The following is a 23,647-nucleotide window of genomic DNA, read 5'->3' as shown; positions in this document are numbered from 1 at the left end:
ATTTAGGACGCCGCTTTAAATGCCGAATAGATTTTGAAAATGTAAAAAATGTCATCATGCTTCTGCCTTGCATTGGAGATTAAAATAAAGTGTTTTGTATGTTATAGTTANTGACACCACACTTGCCCTAATACCCATAGTTTTAAAGATATGGGCCTTAAAGTGAAGCGCGGCAGAAGGAAACTTGCCCCCCCTCCCCCTGCTACCACAGGGGGGGCTTCCGATGTCTACCGACGGAAATCTACTCAGGAGCACCCAAAGAACAACTGGTGCAAAAATGAGCCTTCTATACCAAAGTGGAGGGGTCTCCATACAAATCATTGCACTAAATTCCCTACTATTATTGTTCGATGGTGATTTAGTAAAGTGTAGGACAAGTCAATCTAGGTAACTTCTGAACTAAACCAAATGTTGATGTACTTTTTAAAGTTGTCTATTTTATTCTCTTACCTTCATTTCACATTTGTGGAGTTTTAAAGTATACACAATTTTATATTTATCTAACAGTTACAAAGATTGACGATGAAATGCGAAATGGCAAGGAAAAGTAAGTAATTAATAAGAGTGTAATCTTTTTAAATTATGTACCAGTGGTGCCTGTGATCCAATATCCATTATACTTTTGTCAACTTTGTATAAAGTACTGAACTGTTTCATCCAAAAATTGGTTTAAGTCAGTGGTCACTTACTTCGGAAATTGCTTTTGTTTAAAACCTATAAACAAGCCAGAAAAAATATTTCATACAACGATACAAAGAACGATGAAAGGTCAATTACAACTGCAGAATACTGTTATGTATGTGTAACGCGTCCTTGTGTGAATGTGAAATGGTTGTGTTTAAATATTTTACTTGGCTTACCTGCTTCGGATACTGACGAGCTTCAATAAATCCTGTGGCGAGAATCTCTTATTCGTAGTATACATTCGCAGATTAAAACTTCTGATCACTGACTTGGATTGGTTTTTGGAAACTTGCGAACAAACGGGTATTGGTCGACTCCACATTCCAGAGACACTTGCCGTCCTAAATGTAACTTTCACCGCAACCCACCTTATTTGTTGTCCATTACGTTAAAGCCTGTATTAATTATGTTTTATAAAACGAATTTAAAACAATACTGTTTTTTATTTTTACATAACCCCTCTATTCATTCAGTACAGTTAGGATTTTTCAAGTGTAAATGAGGGTAGTGCCAAATCTGAAACCAAGGTTGCCATTAGTAAAAACTTAGCTGCAGTTGGTATTTTATAAAAAAAATACATGTAGTAGGTAAAGTTCCAAAATACTGAACTGTCCTATGCATGACATTGACAGTGGGGCGCAGGCCCGTCTGACTTTGTAGGCAGCGCCGTGGACTTTATTAAGTGGGCTGCTAAATGTGTTCCCCGATCCAAAAAAAATCTAATAAGGATTTTCTCAAACGACAACACTTAAGTCATTTGTCAGTTTGTCGGTGATTAATTTGTCATTGATTTTATGTCATGATATAACATAGCCTAAAATACGTAGCCATATGCACGGATAAATACCGCTTTAGTACCAAAGTCACCAACTAGATGGCGATAAGAAAAGTCCAGTTATTTTTTTATGGAGTCGCCGTTCTTCTCGTCAGAGTAAATATATTCTTTGGTGGGGCGCCACTGTCAATACCGGATCGCTGGTTCCGATTTTTGCCATGTTGGAAACCATATAGTTGAACGATGGTAGCGCCCCCCTGTCATTTAGTTTGGTGGGACAGTTCAGCGTGGGTCATCTATACAAGTATTTTTTAACAGATTTGATTGGATGCGATTCTCGATAGTGTCTTAATAAAATTTTACTAATGAATTGAGGGGATATAAATAAAACGAAAGATTCTTTTCTAAAATTGACGTATATTACCATACCGTATTGTATTATCATCACATCGTATAAAAACTACGCTAATCAGTCGTACGTATGCCGTGTGACAACAGCTCTCACCACCGAGTACATAATGTGAGAAATGGCTTTTGGGCTCGAGGATAGCACACCACAGTATGTCTAAAGCCCGGTCTGTGAGCACGTAGAATTTTGTCCAATGACCCCAAGCTACCCATCCTTATCGCTCGCGCGTAATTATATTGCTGTCGCGACTCTGCGACGGGCTCCCGCAGTGAGTGTGTGTGCGAGCGCGACAGCAACATAATTACGCGCGAGCGATAAGGATGGGTAGCTTGGGATCATTGGGTTGTGAAGATACAATGGGGCTGACATATCAGTGTGGATGAAAGCCACAAATAAATAAAGAAAAAAAACGTCTAGCCTATGAATGCTTACAAATGGATAACACTATGCATTGCGACGTACAGTTGCGCCAACTCAGTATGTTATGCAGTGTCTAGGCTTCTTCAAAATGGGTTGGCTACATGCTACATGTGCACAGTGCTAGGTTGGGAGAATTCGAAAAAGAGGTATGAAAAGTAGAATTGGGAAAGAAGTCTATTCTATATAAAATATTATTTGTTGAATTTGAATAAACAAACCAGTTTATGGAGTGTGTTCCTGAATAGACAAGATATTTTGGCGAGTCATCAGCTTATTTTAGTGTGAGCGCACACCTACGAGCCTATTATGTACTCGGTGTCTGGATGTACCGCGTAAGTACAAATTAATATCTACATTGGTTAGAACAAACGACGTGATTTTGGCCGGATTTTTTAGTTCTTGTATTGAATTTTTTCAGAATATGTGCTCATAATAAAATCGACCGCTTTTCGAATCTTGTCATCATTTCATTCGCAACGACAACGAAATGAGCGACAGAGACAGACTCAAAAATACGGCAACGGAGTGAATCCCGTCGCAAGTCATACCATATCCTTACAATAAATTACGACTATAATATCATACAATAACTTACAAATCTTACAATCCACATACAAATACCCATTCCATACATACAGTTTATTCAGCGATTTTTTAATTTACGTCATTTTATGTCAGGATATTAATTGATTTTCTCTAATTTTCAGTATAGTGGAGACATTGTAAAAATACGGATTTGATTCATTGATTTGTTACACATTATAACTATATTATATTACATTATTTACAAATATGGCGAACATCCATTAATATTTTTAAACAATTTTCGTAATTTGTTTCTTGGGGCCAAGACAACAATTTGGTAATATTTACAAAAACCTTGTCAACATGCACTTAATGGGCGTTATTAGCAAGTTTTTCTACTTATGTTCACATTGCTACGTTGGCGATCAGAGGAGAATCGCCGTACTCTTCAAAAGTCTGATTCGAGTTCTTTGGAAATTACCGAAACAAATGAAATCTTGTCTGTGGTGATTATTCTACAATTGCTGTCAGGGGTCGATTCGTTAACATTAACGAAAACTGTACTTAAATATTCTCTAATAATAATGAACACAGTCACGACATTTATCTCTTATAGTATAACATTCATAAGAACCGCATTGCACACGGCATAGTTATTTGGTATTTCAGAGCGATTCATATTCATCAATATTTAATGCAAAACCAGTTTCTGAGCTAGTTGTCAAAATTAGATAAAGTTTATGATGTACTGATTCAAAACCGGGGTCGGTTAGCACGTTCAAGTTCATATAGGGATTAGGGACTGTACATTCAAGGATTTACATTTTATGGCTGACGTTGTGACAATGTTTTGGGAGCACACACTATTTCAACTACCTACGAGAATATTTTATCATCCGTTTGTACTAATTGTCATAGTACCTACTCGAAATAAACCAATTGTATTGTTCGTGTGACTCACAACTTCTACGGTGATATTTTCTTCGTCAAATATTGTCATTGCTTAGTTAGGTACTTAAACTTAACACAATTCATTGCACCAATGGCGTTTGCACATAACAAGAACTTAAAAAGGTAAAAAAATAAGAAAATATTACTTAAAATATTGTTCATATTAAATAATAACTTTAAAGCTATGCCGTACTTGACCTAGGGCAAACGTAGTAAACTTATGGTTCAATATTATTACACAAACCCACGAAATGAACACCATCGATCGATTTAACTGATGTTTGCAGAGATTGAACTCTAATTTACGAGAAAAGTAACGTTTTGTGTAATAATAAAATTACAAAACATGATTTACTTTTTCCTGACGATCTCAAGAGTAGGTTTGGGTTGAGATACAGATCTTATTCGGATGTTATTGATAATATACGTTAAATACAATTTAACAGATTTTATATCAAGTGTTAAATAAAAATGACAGGCTCATCTTAGATCACATCTGTGACCCTGAAAATCTATTATTGATCCTTGTAAAATGATACGGTTTGTGCGTTCTTTTAAAATATTTACATTAATGAGATACTTTTCAAATTCTTGTCTGATTTCTAGCATTTCTATAACTAAATCATGTATAAATCGACCATTCCATATTACGGTACCAGATACGGTAGTCTTTTTGCCATATGACTATCAGATCCGACGACTTTTAAACTAGGCTCCTACCTTATTCTTAAATTATTGGAGAAGAACTTTTTTTCTAATTTCGCGCACGAAGTTGTTATGATTTACTGGTCCCCAATAGCTTAAAGAAGTAACGCAGAAAAATTTACACTGTTGGCTTCAAAAGTTTAGATAATTGGGCTCATTTTTGCTGGCACGTGTACGAGTTCAAACGATCGTTAACTAATCTATGAGCCGAGCACTAGTCTCTGCCTAGCTAGCAAGCCCCAATTTCTTATCCATAGTACCGTAGTCGACACGTTCCCTAATGCAACACAATCAAAAGACACGCGAATGATATAATTACGTATCAAAAAATTTACTAAAAATTGGTCTTGCATAACCAAATAAAAAGAATCACAATTTTTATTAAAGCCTAATCATTTTCTCTAATTAATTAATTTAGTAACAATGGCAGTGTATTTCTTTTTTCACATAAACTAATTACTTTTTTCGCACACACGATTCGGCCGAACCAAAATTTAGCTACAATATTATAACAAATAAAAGGCGTGGAAGCTTATGTCAGGTATTTCAATCCATCTATAGTCTGGTCCGTGAGCACGTAGAATTTTGTCCAATGACCCCAAGCTACCCATCCTTATCGCTCTCGCGTAAATATATTGCTGTCGCGACTGTGCGACGGGCGCCCGCAGTGAGTGTGCGATATCATAATTCGAGGTTCAAATTAATTGACCTGTGCCGATGAGTTTGGTTTGGCAAGGGGCATTGTCTAAAAGAGGATACTCTAAAATTATAAAGAGAATTTGTTACAGTTATTTAAAAATAAAGTAAACCAAACATTCAGGATAATTTCGAGTTTAGATATTCTAGATCAGCAGTTATAAACACAACAGTACTTAAATACAACATTAGAACATTTTGGCCAAACTGGAGTAAATGATGGGGAGGGTAGCTACATGAGGTCTGTCTCAAAATCGGTTTGATAAATTTGACCAATAAAATTACCATCGTAGTGAATTTAGCTTCACAAAGGCATAATTACGCATTTGTTTACGTTTACGTGGATTTGAATACAAGTATAATTTCATTTTGATGAAAATTGGAACATCCAGGAATGAAATAGGACTAAGATGAGAAAAAAAAAGGATGTAATAGAAAGTAAACAGTAATAAGGCAAAATAACAACTTTTATTGGTCAAATAACTATCAAATCCGTGTAGCCACCCCCTTACAGTCATGTCAAAGTTCAACTACAGTCTACAAACTTGGTCGACCAAAACAACACACCTCTTATTTTTGTTAAAAAGCTAATACTTTTAAAAAAGCACCCATGTCTTGAGGCCGCTACAACCATGCACGCTCCGACGACTCCTTGACCAACTAATTGATTTAAATTATAAATTATCTCCACAGAACAGAACAAGAAAATTAATAACGAACGACTAGTCGGTCGACGAGTCCACGGATCAGTAAGGACACAGTCTTTCAAATACCAAAATTATATATAACTACCTTCAGTCTTAGCTCAGTTATGCCCGATTGCGAGGCTCTTCTCTTTTTGGTCACGAAAAAATTTTGACAGCCGTTGTTTTTGAATGTCGTTGTAGATCTTGTTGGAGGTTCTTACCTCTTCTAGAAGTTTCTGGATCGCCTTGTTGTTGGGGGACGCCTTGTCGGCTTGCTTGAGGTCCGAGAGCGCTGCGTCGTAGTTCTTAAGGGCGAAGTTCGCTTGGCCTCGCCGGTAAAGCGCTTTCTCGTTCCGACCGTCAGTTTCTAGTACCTGAAAATAGTTTGAAAATGTTTATTATGGTTCAAATTCCAAAGAATTATACCTACACACGGTCTTAGCACGTGATAACAGCATTTTGTCTGTGTCTTTTAACTTGCATTTAAGTCAGTAGTAAAAACTTCAAGGTTACATTGTAAAACATTCCTTTGCACTATGTTATCTGTATTACAACATGTAACTTGTATGTTTATGTTACGGTCAAAGTGATAAATGTGAAAATTATGAATAATCGCCGGTTATTATGAATAATTACCGCATGATTTGGTAAATGTGATTAATACGAGGTCATTTATGTGTGTAAAAAACAAAAGGGGCGGCTTAGGGGTGGCCAAAGGGCCACCCCCGCCGCACCCTAACCTATTTTTNAAACTTTATTTTAAATGTGCGCAATTGATTTTGTGAATTAAATTGCTAAAATCTTTTTAAAGTCGTGAAAGAAAAGTGGTTTACAATGTGTTAAAGTATTTGTCGAAGAGATATACTAAGGGTTCGGACAATATTTTCATTGAATAATGTTTCCGATAAAGGTTGTCAAATTGACTGACATGTTTATCGCATAGTACAGTCCACTATGAAAATTAGCTGTGGTTTGTTTCAACTACCTATTTAAAAAAAAAAAAACACTTTCTAAGTGTTGAATTTTATGGAATTGGGAAAGAAGTACCGAGTTTGAAGCGTTCATGAGCAAACATTGCAGTTGAATATTCAAGTTCTGAATTTGATTATTGATGAATAATAAAATAAATCCTACTAGCTCGATTGATGGTTTCATTCAATTTATTTAAACCAGGTTACCTATAATATATTTTTTCGTTAATTTATGAAAATATCAAATTAGCCCGTAATCCTGAATCCTGATACATAAAGTTAGCCTATTAATTTAACACAGGTACGACTGTACTCAGTGTTGCACTATCAAATGCAATTGACGCGCCTCTATGCCAGGGTTTTTATGTTCCTGGTCAGGCTATACAACATGTAACTTGTATGTTTACACCAAATAAAAAAAAACTACATATTTAGTACACAAATACTGTGCAGTATTTAACTGCCTAAATAATAATAAAAATAGAGAATGTACTTTTTTAAATTGCCTCAAGACACTGAGAGGTAAATAAGTAGTTAATATTATTCATGATAATTCATGCTAAATCATGTATTTCCTCCGCCATTTTCCACAGTTTGGCACCTCACGTCACATCATTTTACCGAAGTCAGCCCTATAGCTTCGGCGCAGTGCCGATCACTGACGTTTGTCAACAAAATCGTGCTTGACTCTTGAGACAGGCTTAATTATAGATGACCCACGCTGAACTGTCCCACCAAACTCAATGACAGGGGGGCGCTACCATCGTTCAACTATATGGTTTCCAACATGGCAAAAATCGGAACCAGCGATCCGGTATAGACGGTGGCGCCCCGCTGTCAATGTCATGGACAGGACAGTTCAGTATTTTGGAACTATACACCATATTGTTAATGACATTGAGCATACATTTTTTTAAATATTTTCGCGAAGTAAAACTTCTGTACGTAGTACTTATTATTATTCTGTGGTAGTACTAAAGATTATTCGAACGTTGAGTACTGATACCGCAGTGGATAAATGAGCACATATTTTGATTTCTTTGTAAGTGTGAGAGAGAGATATAGAGAGATGCCAACTAATGCGCTGAGTTCGAAACTCAGTGTCGCATTAGTTGGCATCTCTCTATATCTCTATTGCCGTGCGTATAAAAGGCTGGTTACGTCACCGTCGCGGGAGGGGCCTGGATGCGAGCGGTCTTCGTGGAAATCCTTGGGGGAGGCCTTTGTCCAGCAGTGGACGTCTTTCGGCTGAAAAGAACGAACGAACGTCACTGTTGAGTAGTCTACTTACCTCGGAGCAGCTCTTGATGCAGGCGGCGTAGTCTTCCAGCTTCATGTAGCAGGCGGCCAGGTTGAGATGGCACTGCTGAGCGTACGTCGCTAACACCTCGCCGACTGGAATGAGAATGAGACAAGCTGGATTTGCGCACTTTTAAGGTTACCTGCCACGCCTCTTTCTTTCTAGAAACTCTTTCGGGTTAAAAAATACTTTACTGTTGAAATACCTATTGATCTACAGGGTGTTAGGTAAATGGGTATATGAGCCGACACTAGCCCATGTTAACATGGTCATATAAATGGTACAGTGAAGTCAGAAAATTGACATCTTCATTTTAATTATTTTAATTTTCATACAAATCGGATTTTATAAAATTTATTTTTATTTTGCCGCTCCTATACCTTAGGCATCGACTCAGTTAAGCTATACTTATCTACAGGGTGGAGACGTTAAGTGATCTCACTCAATTATTTCTAAACTATACAAGATATTGAAAAACTGGTTACTGATCCTGAAAGTGCTTCATGAGCTCTTTCAAACGGTACCAATAACAGGTTACAGAATACACTGGATCTATCTGAAAATTCAATGGTTCCAGCAGCGTATAGTTTCAAGTATTACTTGTGTTTGTAAGTCGAAACTCTTTACGTGCGTGCAAGATTGATCGCAGATCATCATTAGCGCTAAATAAGATTGAGCCGGGCGTCTTTAAACGATAGAAGAGTCCTGAGAGAGAGAGAGATTTCGTCGAGTCGAAAGATCTTTTAGAGAAGACTTGACACATTCTGACAGCCAAAACAGCGCACCAAAAAATCGACACAATATGGCTCGACTCGCTGCGATGAATTTGCTTCAAGACACTGCGTACCGTAGATCGAGGCAGCGTCTCTACTTGCTCTACCTTAGGACGAGGCTGCCTCTAGTGGATACGCGGCTTCGAACCGTTTCACACTCACATGTAGATTGATGTAAGATTTCAAGCTTCCGCGTTTCAATTCGACTAAATAGAAAGAAAGATCTTAACGCGACATTTATTAATGAGTTACATTATGTACTCACATGTATATTGCTGTTCCGCGTACTCCCATTGCAGCACGCCGCGTTCCGTAGACACTTGCGGTACTTTCGCGCGGCGGCTTTGTCCCGCGCGGAGCTGAATAACAGATTCCCGCTGCACTTCACGGTCTCTTCACTTAACTCACTCATCATCAAGCCTCATATCTCACTCATCAGTCTGCCTCAAGAAGTGGCTGCTTGACCTAAGGCTGCTCAAGTGGCTCAGACTGAGGCGCTTTTGAGCGCGCCAAAAATCCGACACAATATGGCTCGGCTCGCCGCAATGAGCGCTGCCTCCAGTGGATACGCAGCTTAAGACTTGTTTCACACACATAGACTTTAATCTTTCGCGTTCCATTTCGACTTAAATAGGAAGAAAGATCTTAACGCGACATTTATTAATGAGTTACACTATGTACTCACATGTATACTGTTGTTCCGCGCACTCCCGTTGCAAGACATCGCACGCGTGTTCCGCGTACCGCAGACATTTGCGGTACTTTCGCGCGGCGGCTTTGTACCGCGCGGAGCTGAATAATAGGTTCCCGCTGCACTTTACGTCTTTAATACTGGACATTAGCTGCTCTATCTGGAAAGAGAAATGCTTCATCAATACCCAGATAATCTAGATATCTTAAGATACATTTTATGTTGCACACGTCTTAAAGAATTGGGTGGTAAAGTTCGTTGAGAATCTTGTAAAAGCGTCAAGGTATTAGGCAAGCGTATTAGGTATTCTGGGTTGCATTAGCCATTGATTGCATTCAACTTTTTATTTCAATACAACGTGGCATGATACCTTCTATTTTCAACCGACTTCAAAAAAGGAGGAGGTTCTCAATTCGACCCGTATGTTTTTTTTTTTTTTTTTTTTTGTTTGTTACGCGATAACTCCGCCAATTATGAACCGATTTGAACAAATCTTTTTTCGGCGTATAGGTAATACCTCAAGGGTGGTCCCATTTAAATTTAATAATAAACCAATTTGAACGGTTATTTTTTTGTTGAATAGGTATTATCAAAAGGGTGGTTTCATGCGAATTTGAAGAAAATATTTCACCCCCAAGGGTGGAAAATTGGGGATGAACTTTTTTTATACGCAATATCTCCGCCGATTATGAACCAATTTTATTTGGTCTCAGTGCACTGCCTACCTTCAGTGGTAACATCAAGGTAATAANGAGCATACATTTTTTTAAATATTTTCGCGAAGTAAAACTTCTGTACGTAGTACTTATTATTATTCTGTGGTAGTTACTAAAGATTATTCGAACGTTGAGTACTGATACCGCAGTGGATAAATGAGCACATATTTTGATTTCTTTGTGTGTGTGGATTTCTAATGCGACACTGAGTTTCGAACTCAGCGCATTAGTTGGCATCTCTCTATATCTCTATGGCCGTGCGTATAAAAGGCTGGTTACGTCACTGTCGCGGGAGGTGCCTGGATGCGAGCGGTCTTCGTGGAAATCCTTGGGGGATGCCTTTGTCCAGCAGTGGACGTCTTTCGGCTGAAACGAACGAACGAACGAACGTCACTGTTGAGTAGTCTACTTACCTCGGAGCAGCTCTTGATGCAGGCGGCGTAGTCTTCCAGCTTCATGTAGCAGGCGGCCAGGTTGAGGTGGCACTGCTGCGCGTACGTCGCTAACACCTCGCCGACTGGAATAAGAATGAGACAAGCTGGATTTGCGCACTTTTAAGGTTACCTGCCACGCCTCTTTCTTTCTAGAAACTCTTTCGGGTTAAAATATACTTTACTGTTTAAATACCAGTCAGTCTTTATAAGTCCTAGCACTTAACTGACTCAGTGTCTAAGGCAGTGTTTTTCAACCTGTGGGTCGCGAAGCCTCTATAGGGGGGTCGCGAGAGGTCGTAAAAACTACATCAGTAAAAAAAAATCTTATAAAGACAGATTAATCCGAAATCTAATTAATATGCAAATGCTGTATGGATTGAAGTATTCGGTCCCTAGAAACATCTTTGCAACATTATAAAATGCATGAAAAATAAGCGAACGGTCGGGGGGTCGCCAAAATTTTTTTCATACTAGGGGGGTCGTGTCATGAAAAAGGTTGAAAAACACTGGTCTAAGGTATGGGAGCGGAGCCGCTCCTATACCGTAGGTATTGACTCAGTTAAGCTATACCTATCTACATGGTGGAAACGTTAAGTGATCTCACTCAATTATTTCTAAACTATACAAGATATTGAAAAACTGGTTACTGATCCTGAAAGTGCTTCATGAGCTCTTTCAAACGGTACCAATAACAGGTTACAGAATACACTGGATCTATCTGAAAATTCAATGGTTCCAGCAGCGTATAGTTTCAAGTATTACTTGTAGTTTGTTTGCCGAAACTCTTTACGTGCGTGCAAGATTGATCACAGATTACATTAACACTAAATAACATTAAGCCGAGCTGCTAACAAACGAAAGAAGAGTCTCTCTCGAGAGAGATTTCGTCGAGAGTCGAAATATTTTTTAATAATATGTTCCCGCTACACTTCACGGTCTCTCCACTTAACTCAATCATCATCAAGCTTTACATGCATTTCAGCAGTCTCAGGCCAAGAAGCCTATTCTTGAGGTAGACAGGCTGCTCAAGTGGACGCACGGCTCGGACTAAGGCGCTTTTGAGCGTGCCAAAAAAACGACACAATGTGGCTCGGCTCGCCTGATGAGTTTGCCACGAAAGCGGCGTGTCGAAGATCGAGGCAGCGTCCCTACTTGCTCTACTTTAGGATGAGTAAGCCGCTCGGCCCGAGACCGTCTCTAGTGGATACGCGGCTTTAGACGTGCTTCATCACAGCTTTCGCGTTCCATTTCGACTTAAATAGAAAGACACGGGTCTTAACGCGACATTTATTAATGAGTTACATTATGTACTCACAAGTGTACTGTTGTTCCGCGCACTCCCGTTGCAAGATATCGCACGCGTGTTCCGCGTACCGCAGACATTTGCGGTACTTTCGCGCGGCGGCTTTGTACCGCGCCGAGCTGAATAATAGGTTCCCGCTGCACTTTACGTCTTTAATACTGGACATTAGCTGCTCTATCTGGAATGGAATACACTACGTCAAATCGATGAGTTTAGATATCCTTAGATATATTTTTAGGTGGTATACATCAGTATTGGCTGGTAAAGATCGTTGAGAATCTTGAGGGAATTTGGCGAAATCCAAATTGGTATTCTGGATTGCATTAAACTGTTTCAGCAAATAACAGGGCACGAGAAGGCATACTGGTTTCGCAGAGGGCTTTCAAAATAAGAGAACATGTATTTATGTTACTCATATTTGAATTGTAATGATTGGGAAGAGAATTGGCATCCCACAAGGGTTAATCATAGGTCCACTACTATAAATTGTTGATTATGATCATTAGATGATAGAGAATGTTTTCATGAATTCACACCCAAAATAAATACCAATTTCCTTTTTTAATTACATAACATGAAAATGGAATGATCCATCGTTATGACAGCTGGTGTCTATCGTGACTTAATTAGTCAATATAGTAAGCAGCTACAAATTCGTTTGTATAATATGACTGACCGGCAAGAGATGCAGGCGTGGCATATCAGCGGGGTAATCAGGCAGGCGGTCGGGCGTGCCGTCGCAACAGCGCGTGTCCCATTCGCCTTCTATCTCGCCGCAGTCCACTATCATGCACTCCTGGAAACAATACATCTTCTAAACCAGCGGTTCCCAAACTGCTTTTGTCTACTGCCCACTTTGAGAATAAATTCTTTTTAGCGCCCCCATTTGTAGTCGAGAGTCGAGTGCTCAGTCGGTGTCTAAGAAACCTCCTAGTAAATGACGCCTCCCAAGCCTCTACACAACGTCCCGATTTTTTTTTCTGGGTCTCTTACCGCCCCCCTTTAGGCCTGCAGCGCCCACAAGGGGGCGTTATTGCCCACTTTGAGAAAGACTGTTCTAAACCAAGCTGAAACAAGAGTAAAACCGAATGGAATGGTTGTCAAGTGCAAGCAAATGACATCGACACGTTCGGAACTCGATTCAAACGGTACAAAATATGATTTTTGATTTTGATGAACTAATAAGTGCTACTGTCAAAGGGTTAGCAAAGAATGAGATTCCAAACGTCGCGACGCTTTTAACGCGTTAAAAGCCGTCTAGACTGTCGGCATTCGTAGGCAAATGCAAATGGCTTTTTCTCGGCTTGGTTGACGATAAAGTTGTGAAATCATTTTAAGATATTTACCCTCACCACGGAAGGCCTGGTATCCTTGCTGCAGGCTGTCTAGTTGAGGACATTCCACCGACGTGACGCAGATTGCTTTTCAAAAGTAACGCAAAAATTTTCAATCATACTGTACTGCAGTACAATACTTACCACGGTGGGCCTGGTGTCCTCGCTACACGCCTGGATCTCGTGTACCAACCCCAGGCCAGCAAGCACCCGACCAAAGACAACATTGGTGCCGTCCAGTTGCGGACACTCGACAGTCGTGATGCAGAACTGAGAGCCGTTGGTGTGCGGCCGTCCTCTATTCGCCATGCTTAGCACGCCTTCTTCATGCTGGAAAGAGTTTGTTTAAAGGCCTATTCAAACCTGAGCGATATTCGCTGCCGCTGTGGGTAGAGGTGCATACCGCGCGGGTTACGCTCAGGTATTTAGTATCAAGTATCGCGGCTAGAGCGACCTGAGCGATATTCGCTGCCGCTGTGGGTAGAGGTACATACCACGCGGGTTTCGCTCAGGTATTTAGTATCAATTACCGCGGCTAGAGCGTTTTCTCTGCCGCAGACGGTAGCGAATACCGCTTAGGTCTGAACAGTATTATTACCGCATACCCACTGGGTTTTCCCTGCCGCAGACGGTAGCGAATACCGCTTAGGTCTGAATAGGCCTTTATACAGTGTGTCCGGGCATGTAGTGATCAAACTTTAAGGGCGTAATCTATGGACAATTTTATCGATGAAAATACTTCAAATTTGGGGCCTGACCCATTTCTCGAAAAATTACATCGATTTAAGTTTTTAATTTTTAGTTTACACCTCTTCTTTAAAAAACAAGTGAAAGCGTGGGTAGCTTAACATTAATAGGCAAATATTTTATATCATGCGATAGCAAATAAAATTATCTATTAGTAGAAGAAGAAAGCAGACACAAGTTTCATACATTTTATGGGAGTAAGAATGGATTTAATTAGAAAAATACATTACTTTTTTCACTTCTTTTTCAGTTATTTTCCAACACAAGAAAAAACAGGTCGTTAAGGTATGTTTTATTTGCATTGTATTATTAGTATTTGAGCTATTCTGGTATACCATGATTGATACTTTTGGAGTCGGTGCAGGCAAACTTTACATGTTTCATAATCTTGGCACCGACTCCAGAAGTATCAATCATGGTATACCTACATAAATATTAATAATTCGTCCTAATAAATAAGTAGGTAATTAGTAATTATTTTTCGACGTTTTAGTGTAGGTTTTTTGGAGTCGGTTTTATTTTTTTTTATAAAATTTTTCACAGGAAACTTTCCGAATAAAAGAACAATGACATGTCCTTCATCAAAATGTCCCATATGGAAATTGGAATTCCACAAGGGTTGATGTTAGGTCCACTGTTATAAAATGTTGATTATGATCAGTAGATGATTAGAGAACATGATTTTTTACACATTCACACCTAAAACAGGCAGTGCCCGTTAATACATTGATTGACAACTTGCTTTGTAACTTAAAAATCTCAAATAAGGAATTTCATAAATGTTTTTATGTCTCTAATGTTGCGATAATGGTCCTGACTTTAGTCAGGCTGTCTCTTAGCTCTGCTAAAAAAGGGTAAGTATAGTGCTGTGAATTCATTAGTATTATATGACTGACTGGATACGGGCGGCGCAGGAGCGGTCGTTGTGGAAATCATTGGGGGAGACCTTTGTCCAGCAGTGGACGTTATTTTACGGAACGGACGGATTAGCAAACTGAAAGGCAATGGGCAGGGCACATAGTACGCAGAACTGACGGCCGATGGGGCAGAAAGGTTCTGGAATGGAGGCCTCGTACCGGAAAACGCAGCGTGGGACGTCCACCTACAAGGTGGACCGACGACATCGTAAAGGTAGCAGGGAAGCGCTGGACGCAGGCCGCTACCAATAGACCAACATAGAAAGCATTGGGGGAGGCCTATGTTCAGCAGTGGACGTCCTATGGCTGAAATGATGATGATGATGATGATGATGGACGTTATTTGGCTGAAACGAACGAAATGACTGACCGGCAAGAGATGCAGGCGCGGCATATCAGCGGGGTAATCAGGCAGGTGGTCGGGCGTGCCGTCGCAGCAGCGCGTGTCCCATTCGCCCTCGATCTCGCCGCAGTCCACTATCATGCACTCCTGGAAACAATACATCTTTTAAGGCGAGTTGGAAGCTGATTGCAGACCGCTCTAAAGAATGTGCCCAATACACTACCCACTGTGCTGACAAATTACTTTTAACAAGACATAGAACAATACCTATTTGCTGAACAAAGCAGGTATTTTACTGCAATCACACCTGATATGTTAAATTAAATGAAATGCAGTCTAGGATGGTACATAATTACCTATTAGTAGGTATTCACTCTCGCCTTGAAGAGGCCTAGATGATGATGTTCGGGAAAGACAGCAGCAGACAGCGAATTCCAGTCCTTAGCTGTTCGCTTTATAAAAGAATTAGCGAAGCAAAAATGGGGTACTGAGATGGAGAATATGATGGGTCGTGTGTCCTCGCTACAAGCCTGGATCTCATGCACCAATCCGCCCGAAAACCACGTTAGTGCCGTCGATTTGCGGACACTCCACCGTCCTGATGATTAATTACTTCTTCTTGGCTTGCTGTTACTGTGCTAAATATTGAACGCGAAAGTTTACAATCATACTAGAGTAGATCACTTACCACAGTGGGCCTGGTGTCCTCGCTACACGCCTGGATCTCATGCACCAGTCCTAGCCCGGCCAGCACCCGCCCAAAGACAACATTGGTGCCGTCCAGTTGCGGACACTCGACAGTCGTGATGCAGAACTGTGAGCCATTGGTGTGCGGCCGGCCTCTATTCGCCATGCTTAGCACGCCTTCTTCATGCTGGAAAGAGTTTGTTTAAAGGCCTATTCAAACCTGAGCGATATTCGCTGCCGCTGTGGGTAGAGGTACATACCGCGCGGGTTACGCTCAGGTATTTAGTATCAAGTATCGCGGCTAGAGCGACCTGAGCGATATTCGCTGCCGCTGTGGGTAGAGGTACATACCACGCGGGTTTCGCTCAGGTATTTAGTATCAATTACCGCGGCTAGAGCGTTTTCTCTGCCGCAGACGGTAGCGAATACCGCTTAGGTCTGAACAGTATTATTACCGCATACCCACTGGATTTTCTCTGCCGCAGACGGTAGCGAATACCGCTTAGGTCTGAATAGGCCTTTATATAGGTCAGGCTGTCTCATGAACTTTAAATATCTCCAGTACCTACCTAATAAGCCTAGGCACAGACGACCGACTTTTAGTTGGCCCAGAGTTGGGCCCGATTCTAATTTGTATGAAGAATCGGCCGATCCAATGTGCGCACTTTATACATCTCCATACTGATTAACAGCCCGACTCAACTATTGGCCAACCTAAAAATTGGTGGTCTGCGCCTAGGCTAACTGTCTAAAAGTGCGACCGCTTCTTGAGTTTAGTTCGCGAACGAGACAAGACACGGGACATGAAACAGAGACTTAAGTCGAGTAATGGTCGAGATCACCCGTCTCTAGTCTTTTGTCTTTGTCGCAGGGCGAACCGCCTCCCTATAATACATCTAATCTACCTTTAGTAGACTCGAGATTCAGATGTTGCTAGGGCGATAAAATGGGGGGCAAATGTTACTTTGTCTAGGGCCTTGCGCGCTTCGTGAAGTGATCGCGATATTGTATCTGTGACAAACTACATTCTAGATAAATAATAGCAAACACAGGTAATGTATTGTGTACCTATATTACGAGAATTGAACATCTATTGGTGATACCTGCAAAGCGCTGAGGTTCTTTTTTCAGATCTAGACAAGGAACACATATTTTGTTATTTCGATAAATTAATTTCTGCTAAAGTTAGGACCATTCCCACCTCTCGTTCCCATCACTGCAACTCCTGTGTAGCCAGGATCTACAGCTTGACCGCCATAAAAACCCAACCAATGAAGGTCAAGTTTGTCCCGGGGGAAAGTTAAACTGTCATTGGACCCGCAACGAAATTAATCAAAAGAACATAGGAGGAGTTCGAAATTAAGGTTCTAAAGTTAGGACTGTGTATTAATTCAAGTAGGTATTACCTTCAAGATGAAGTTCTCATCTTCGAATGTGGGCCCGTAAATACTTTCGCCGCCTGTACCATCGCCGTTCACTATGTCTCCCCCTTGCACCATGAATTGTGCTATCGCTGAAATGTAAATAATGGTTAGAATATGAATGAAACATGAACTGTACGGCTAGCAGGAAAAACTTTCGATTTCGAATCGTTTGCGTATTCGAGTCGCCTTCAAAAGATTTAGTGCGAAAACTACAATAGCGCCCTTCGTAAAGTGAACTTAGTATGAGAAATGGTTGCACGAAACTTATTTTGAGAATCAAAATTGTCACGTTATCGTTTAATTCGAAGGTTGAGTATCGAACTTCGTCGAATACGCAAACGATTCGAACTCGAAAACTTTTCGTGCTAGCCGTACTGATGACCCTTATTGTCTGATGCTGGTATAGATCGTTTCATCCACGAACACGCGCCCCATCATTCTTCCGCCAATATTTGAGTGTTATCGGTACACGCTAAATTATCCATGAGTGCACGCGCACACTACAATAATGACGCTCGGATTGCTCGGATCCGACTCCCCGCACTTCCCTCGACCAATAATTGGTGGGGCGCGTCTTCGTGGATTAAACTATCTATAATACACGCACACACACATTATATGAAACCTTGGTAACAAAACTAATTTAAGGCAGGTCTCGCTAAAATATTAAAATAACAAAACATGTTTATGAACATAAAACATTGCAGGCGTATTGCAAAGCATATTATTTTATGTAAATGATGTAGTATCTCAATGTCGTAATAGATGCGAATTTGCAAGACAATGTATAAACTATTGTCCTGTTTAATGTACATTAAAAAGAATAGTGATAACAAGGAGTTCATTGACATTGAAATAAACATAACTTTTATAATATTAGATTTATTTTACTGATTGTTATCTATATGGTATGTTCTTATTTGTTAGCCAAAATTAACTTTAAAACTGCTACCATATTTCTAAGATTTTGCTGTATAAAAAAATATATGTTTTTAAGCCAGAATAAGCAGATTTACATTATTTGAACCTTTGAAACAAAGTATTGTTTTGAATACTACTCATAAAAGAACTATTATTATCATATTTTAATTTTTTTAAATGATGTGTTGATAAATGAAACAAAATGTGCACTGTAATGTAAACCATCATTGTTTTGTAGAAACAAGGAATTTAAACTTGTTTATCTAGTCTGAAAGAATTTTGTAGAAAATAGTTTTCTTTATAGTATTGTTTACTTTAACATTATAAAAAACTAGCTTTGCGCCCGCGGCTTCGCCCGCGTGGAATTTTGTCACAGAAAAACTTAATCGCGCGCGTCCCTGTTTCAAAAACCGGGATAAAAAGTATCCTATGTCCTTTCCCGGGACTCAAACTATCTCTATGCCAAATTTCATCAAAATCGGTACCTAGAGCTAGAGTAGATTAGGCGTAAAAGCAAGACAGACAGAGTTACTTTCGCATTTATAATATTAGTATAGATTTAGTTAAAATAAAGGTATAAGAAACAGTAATAATTAGAGATGCAACGTATAGTCGTTTGGCCGGATACTGATATCCGGCGAGCGGCGAGGTCGAGCGAGGTCAGACGGCCGGATATCCGGCGCGCTGCGGGGCCGGGTGGCCGGGTATCCGGCGGCCGGATATTCGGCCCATTGTCTCGCTGCATGTCGTCACGAGCAGCCGAGTTTAGCTGGTTTAGCGTCGAGTTCTGTGCAGCGAACACGTCAGTGAACGCGATCAGATCAATTCGGGCGGATTCAGTATTCGCGAATGATCGCGAGAGTGTGTGATTTTCTGCTGTTTACTTGCTGCGTAATCTGACTGAACTGATTACAGTGACTGAATCATGTCAGCGAAAAAAAGATCGCCTTTTTGGCAATATTTCGACATTAACAGTGAAAATAATAAGTTTGCCGTTTGTATGTTGTGCCGGATTCAAATTTCTCGTGGTGGTGAAGGGAAAAAGGCAGGTACGTGAGTGTTAAGTTATTTTTTGTTTACAGTAAAGTTAGTAAATTAATTTTAGTTTCATAAAATATGAATTAAGAAACTACGCTAATAATTAATTTAATACTACGATTGTTTTGACAAAAATTAACCTACTGGTACCTATAATGGCGAGAATTTATGTTCGGTGTCTTACTAATTTCAGCCTCTTATTTTCTATTAGACAGACACATTGTGATTTTTTCTTTTTGTATCTTTCCCCAGGTACTTCTGCCATGAGTAATCATTTGAAATCAAAACATCCAGAGAAGTTTTTATTGTTGAAAAAATGTAAAGAAAAAGATGGATCTACAACGCTCGTGGAGCCTGCCGTCCCAGGTGCAAGTTCGTCTTCGACATCGACAGAAAAGCAGCTAACTTTATCGGTATCATTTGAAAGAAAACTGCTTTCGGACGTGAATGAAAGAAAGGCGAAAAATTTTAATTATTTAATTGCAGAAATGATTGCACTAGATAATGGGCCGCTTTCTATCGTAGAAAGGGTCGGATTCATAAGACTCCTTCAACAAGCTTTACCCCATTATGAAATGCCAAGCCGCACTTATATGGCCCAAAATGTCGTTCCCGATATCTACAACAGAATTTATGAAAAAATCAAAACAAACATATCAAACGCTGCCGCAGTTTCTGTAACTACTGATATATGGACGTGTTTGCATAATAACTCCAGCTTCCTGAGGTTCACAGCTCATTGGTTGTCTAGAGAATTCCAGCTTCAACACGGAGTTCTTGCTATGAAACCGTTTTCAGGATCTGACACAGGAGAAAACATAGCAAAAGAACTCCATGCTATCGCAGCCAGCTGGGATATTGACCAAAGCAAAGTCCATGTCCTCGTTCATGACAGCGGCGCTAACATGGTGAAAAGCGCTCGAGTGGCGGAGTACGATTATGTCAGATGTTTCATTCATTCGCTTCAGAGGGTTGTGACTGAGTCATTAAAGGTCCAGTCTGATGTAATGGACATGATTGCCACAGGTAGACGACTCGTAACTCACTTCAATCAATCGGGTGTAGCAAAAGAAAACCTACTGGCGATTCAAAAGGCGTTAAGTTTACCAGAGCATCAATTAGTGCAGGATATCAACACGAGGTGGAATTCTACCTTTTACATGGCAGAACGCTTGTTAGAGCAAAAACGAGCTATCTCCGTTTATGTGACTGATCATGAGACACTCACTAATTTAACAACTCATCAGTGGTGCTTGATGGAGCAGTGCGTAAAACTTTTGAAGCCATTCGAAGAAATAACCAAAATCACAAGTGCTGGCCTCTCCTGCATATCTGAAGTTATACCGCATGTAGCTGCATTGAGAAAATACTTACAAAAGGATGAGACTGCACAACGAACAGCTTACCTGCCTCATATGAGGGCTTCCCTAAAAGCTGAATTGGAATCTCGTTTTAGCTCCTTGGGAGAAGATCCGAACTACCTTATTGCAACTTTTTTAGACCCCAGATTTAAGACAAACTATTTCAGTACATTTGAAGCTGAAAGAGCGCGACAGACGATCTTATTGGGGTATATAAACAATACATGCGACGAGTCTTCTAACAGTGGTAGTCTATCGCCGTCTCCAACGCCTGCTAAGAGAAATAGAAGAAATGAAACTTACTCGAATGTCACTCGGGAATCTCACGACACTTTTTGGGATTGTTTCAATGAAGTGGCAATGGCAAATGAAAACAATAGTCAGTGTCGCGATCAAGAGAAAAACCCAATTGCAAGCGAGATCGACTACTATTTGAAGACAGTTCGAATTGATCGTAGCCGCGATCCTTACGCTTGGTGGTCGATTAACTCGATACAATATCCACATTTGACAAAGTTTGCCAAAGTTTACCTTTCAGCTCCTTGCAGCAGTGTTTATAGTGAGAGGCTGTTTTCCGAAGCTGGCCTGCTTTACGAAAACAAACGAAATCACTTGTCTGCAAATGCTGAAAATTTAGTCTTCATTCACCATAATTTACCACTTGTAAATTTTGAGTATTAATTAATTCTAACTATCCTCTTTGATAAGAAGAACAACAAGAGATATAAAATATTATGGTGCTTCAATGTCAGTATTATTTTAAACATTTCATTAATCTTGTTTTTTACGATTTTTAGTTTACTTTAATGGTGATTGTTATAAATAAGTTAATAATGTTAATTAAAGCTTTTGCTTCTCTGCAAGATTTTTGTAAGTTTTTAGTTTAGATATTTATCATTAGAGTTAATATCTCAGAATTTAATTAAACGGCGTCATAATTATAAGCCATTTTATTTTTATTTGCCTGACAAAGATTAATGTATTGCATTTCCCGTATCCGGCCAGATATTGAGTTACTAGCGGTCGCCCGCGACTTCGTACGCGTGAACCCCGTTTTACCCCTTTAGAGATGGGAGTTTCGTAAAATCCGTTCTTAGCGGATCCAAATTTCAAGTTTGTAGGTGTAATAGTTTTTGAGATTTTGTGATTAATCAGTAAATAGTATTAACTTTTACACATATAGATTATCCGGTATCGGGCCGGATAGGCCGGATACCAGATAGTTAGCGGATATCCGTTTCATCTCTAATAATAATAATGAATTCACAGCAGATGTCTTCTCAACAAATCGCCAACTAAATGTTAAAAGTAATAACAAACCTTTATGAAATTTTGAGCCCTTAAAATGTAAAGGTTTTCCATTGGTGGTAATGGTTTTTTCTCCCGTACATAAAGCTCGGAAGTTCTCCGCTGTCTTTGGCACCACATCGCTCCTCAGCTCTATTACAATACGCCCGGCTGTGAACAATGAGACCGTTTGTAGCGAAGTAGGTAAATTAGAATTCTACGGCAGGGTTACACCATCTTACTTTTAGTTTAACAAACGTCAAAAGTCTGTCAAACTCCATACAAAAAACACGGATGATGGTTATAGGTGATGTAACTCTGCCTAACAATTTATTTAAAAAGAGAATCATCTATTTTAATGACAGTGTAATAGTAATAGACGGAGGTAAGTTCATTTATTCCAAGTCATGATGATAATGATCTTTTAATTACTAAACCTATTTGATAACATTATTGACTAGGTAAGATAATGTTAATCATTTTGCTTATTTTGCATTTTCACTTTTAAAACATCCACATAGAAATTAAATTGAATAGGTAGAGCTAATTAACGCGTAACCTGTAAAATGCAGTTCTTGTTTACATAATCAAATAATTTATACCTACCTACATAGTTGCATTTGTGTCCTTGTAATCTAAGACCTATCATAAACATAATGCACTTCACGATATGCACACATAGCAATTATGGAAACTTTATGAACTATAACCGGAGATGTTTATAAATGACTAATTTACTAACCGTATTCCCCATCTATTGAGATATCCAAAAAAACGAGAGGATTCCTTTGTTGTGAGTGAATCCCTGGTATCATTTTGATCAACATCGATAAAAAATAAATTAACACAACGTTCTAAATACAAAGCACCATGTTTACGTTAAAGTAAAAGTGTAAATAAATGAATTAACATTAAACAACCGATCGTCCATTGTAAAAATTGAACTAAAATATTTTTACAAAAAAATTAGCAAACAATCGGCGGTCGTCGACGATTCGACGAATGACATTTATAGTGTTGTGACAGTTTGTGGTGTACTAGAATATGACTTTTAATCAGTAGTTTCAATTGAATATAATGAAGTATTGAAAGTAGAAAGGTACTTAATCCCAATTTAATTTGTAATTTTTAATGTATAATTATCTAATCAAGGCAGCACTTAGATTGAGAATACAAATTTTGTCAATATGATTTTACACCGATATAGTTGCCTTATCCAAACACAATCCCGATCCGTCCTTCAGTTATCATCTCTCAATCTGTTTTCGATCAAATCTTGTTTACTTATCTAACTGCTGACGAACGAATTTGAATTGGAATAGATTAATTAAAGCGAGCGGGGCGCTTTTGGATTTTCTAATAAAAGAATGACATTTTATTTTACAATAAAAACTGTCACATTAATAAAATGAAGCTAATTATAAGCTTGTAATAAATCACGTCACAATTTTTATTTACTAAATACAAACAACAAACAGTTTCAATAGATTCTACCGTGATTGATTATCGTCAAACTGCTGCACCTCTCTATCGAAGCTTGACAACTCGA

General features: G+C 39.3%; 1 protein-coding gene across 3 annotated transcripts; it reads right to left on the bottom strand.

Moving 5' to 3' along the window:
• Nucleotides 1-1,864: 1,864 nt before the first annotated feature.
• Cyp40 (Cyclophilin 40) lies at nucleotides 1,865-23,553 on the bottom strand. 3 transcript variants are annotated; one of them, XM_028309073.1, is made up of 8 exons: nucleotides 22,841-23,553; nucleotides 22,132-22,269; nucleotides 17,474-17,580; nucleotides 16,069-16,254; nucleotides 15,408-15,527; nucleotides 12,052-12,217; nucleotides 10,716-10,819; nucleotides 1,865-6,225 (listed from the first exon to the last, which is right to left on the bottom strand). In XM_028309073.1, the coding sequence occupies exons 1-8, from the start codon at nucleotides 22,923-22,925 to the stop codon at nucleotides 5,971-5,973; spliced, it is 1,161 nt and encodes a 386-aa protein (XP_028164874.1). In that variant the 5' UTR covers nucleotides 22,926-23,553; the 3' UTR covers nucleotides 1,865-5,970. The 3 variants fall into 3 exon arrangements, with proteins under 3 accessions (XP_028164874.1, XP_028164875.1, XP_028164876.1); XM_028309074.1 differs by lacking the exons at nucleotides 15,408-15,527; nucleotides 16,069-16,254 and adding exons at nucleotides 12,716-12,835; nucleotides 13,518-13,703 and having other exon boundaries at nucleotides 22,841-23,426; XM_028309075.1 differs by lacking the exon at nucleotides 22,841-23,553 and adding an exon at nucleotides 22,705-22,802.
• Between the last annotated feature and the right edge of the window lie 94 nt (nucleotides 23,554-23,647).

The sequence above is a fragment of the Ostrinia furnacalis genome, unplaced genomic scaffold (genome assembly GCF_004193835.3).
Source record: "Ostrinia furnacalis isolate ACB-3 unplaced genomic scaffold, ASM419383v2 OfSCF2600, whole genome shotgun sequence".
NCBI classification, from domain to species: Eukaryota; Metazoa; Arthropoda; class Insecta; order Lepidoptera; family Crambidae; genus Ostrinia; species Ostrinia furnacalis.
Note: the sequence above shows the minus strand (reverse complement) of the source record. Positions and strands in the feature narration are given on the sequence as shown.

Coding starts and splice junctions, on each gene's coding strand:
- Cyp40 (XM_028309073.1), bottom strand. CDS start 22,925: ATGTTGATCAAAATGATACCAGGGATTCACTCACAACAAAGGAATCCT. Junction 15,528..16,068: donor AGGACACCAGGCCCACTGTG/GTAAGTGATCTA, acceptor TATTGTTTCCAG/GAGTGCATGATAGTGGACTG. Junction 10,820..12,051: donor CGCGGAACAACAGTACACTT/GTGAGTACATAA, acceptor TTCTTATTCCAG/TCGGCGAGGTGTTAGCGACG.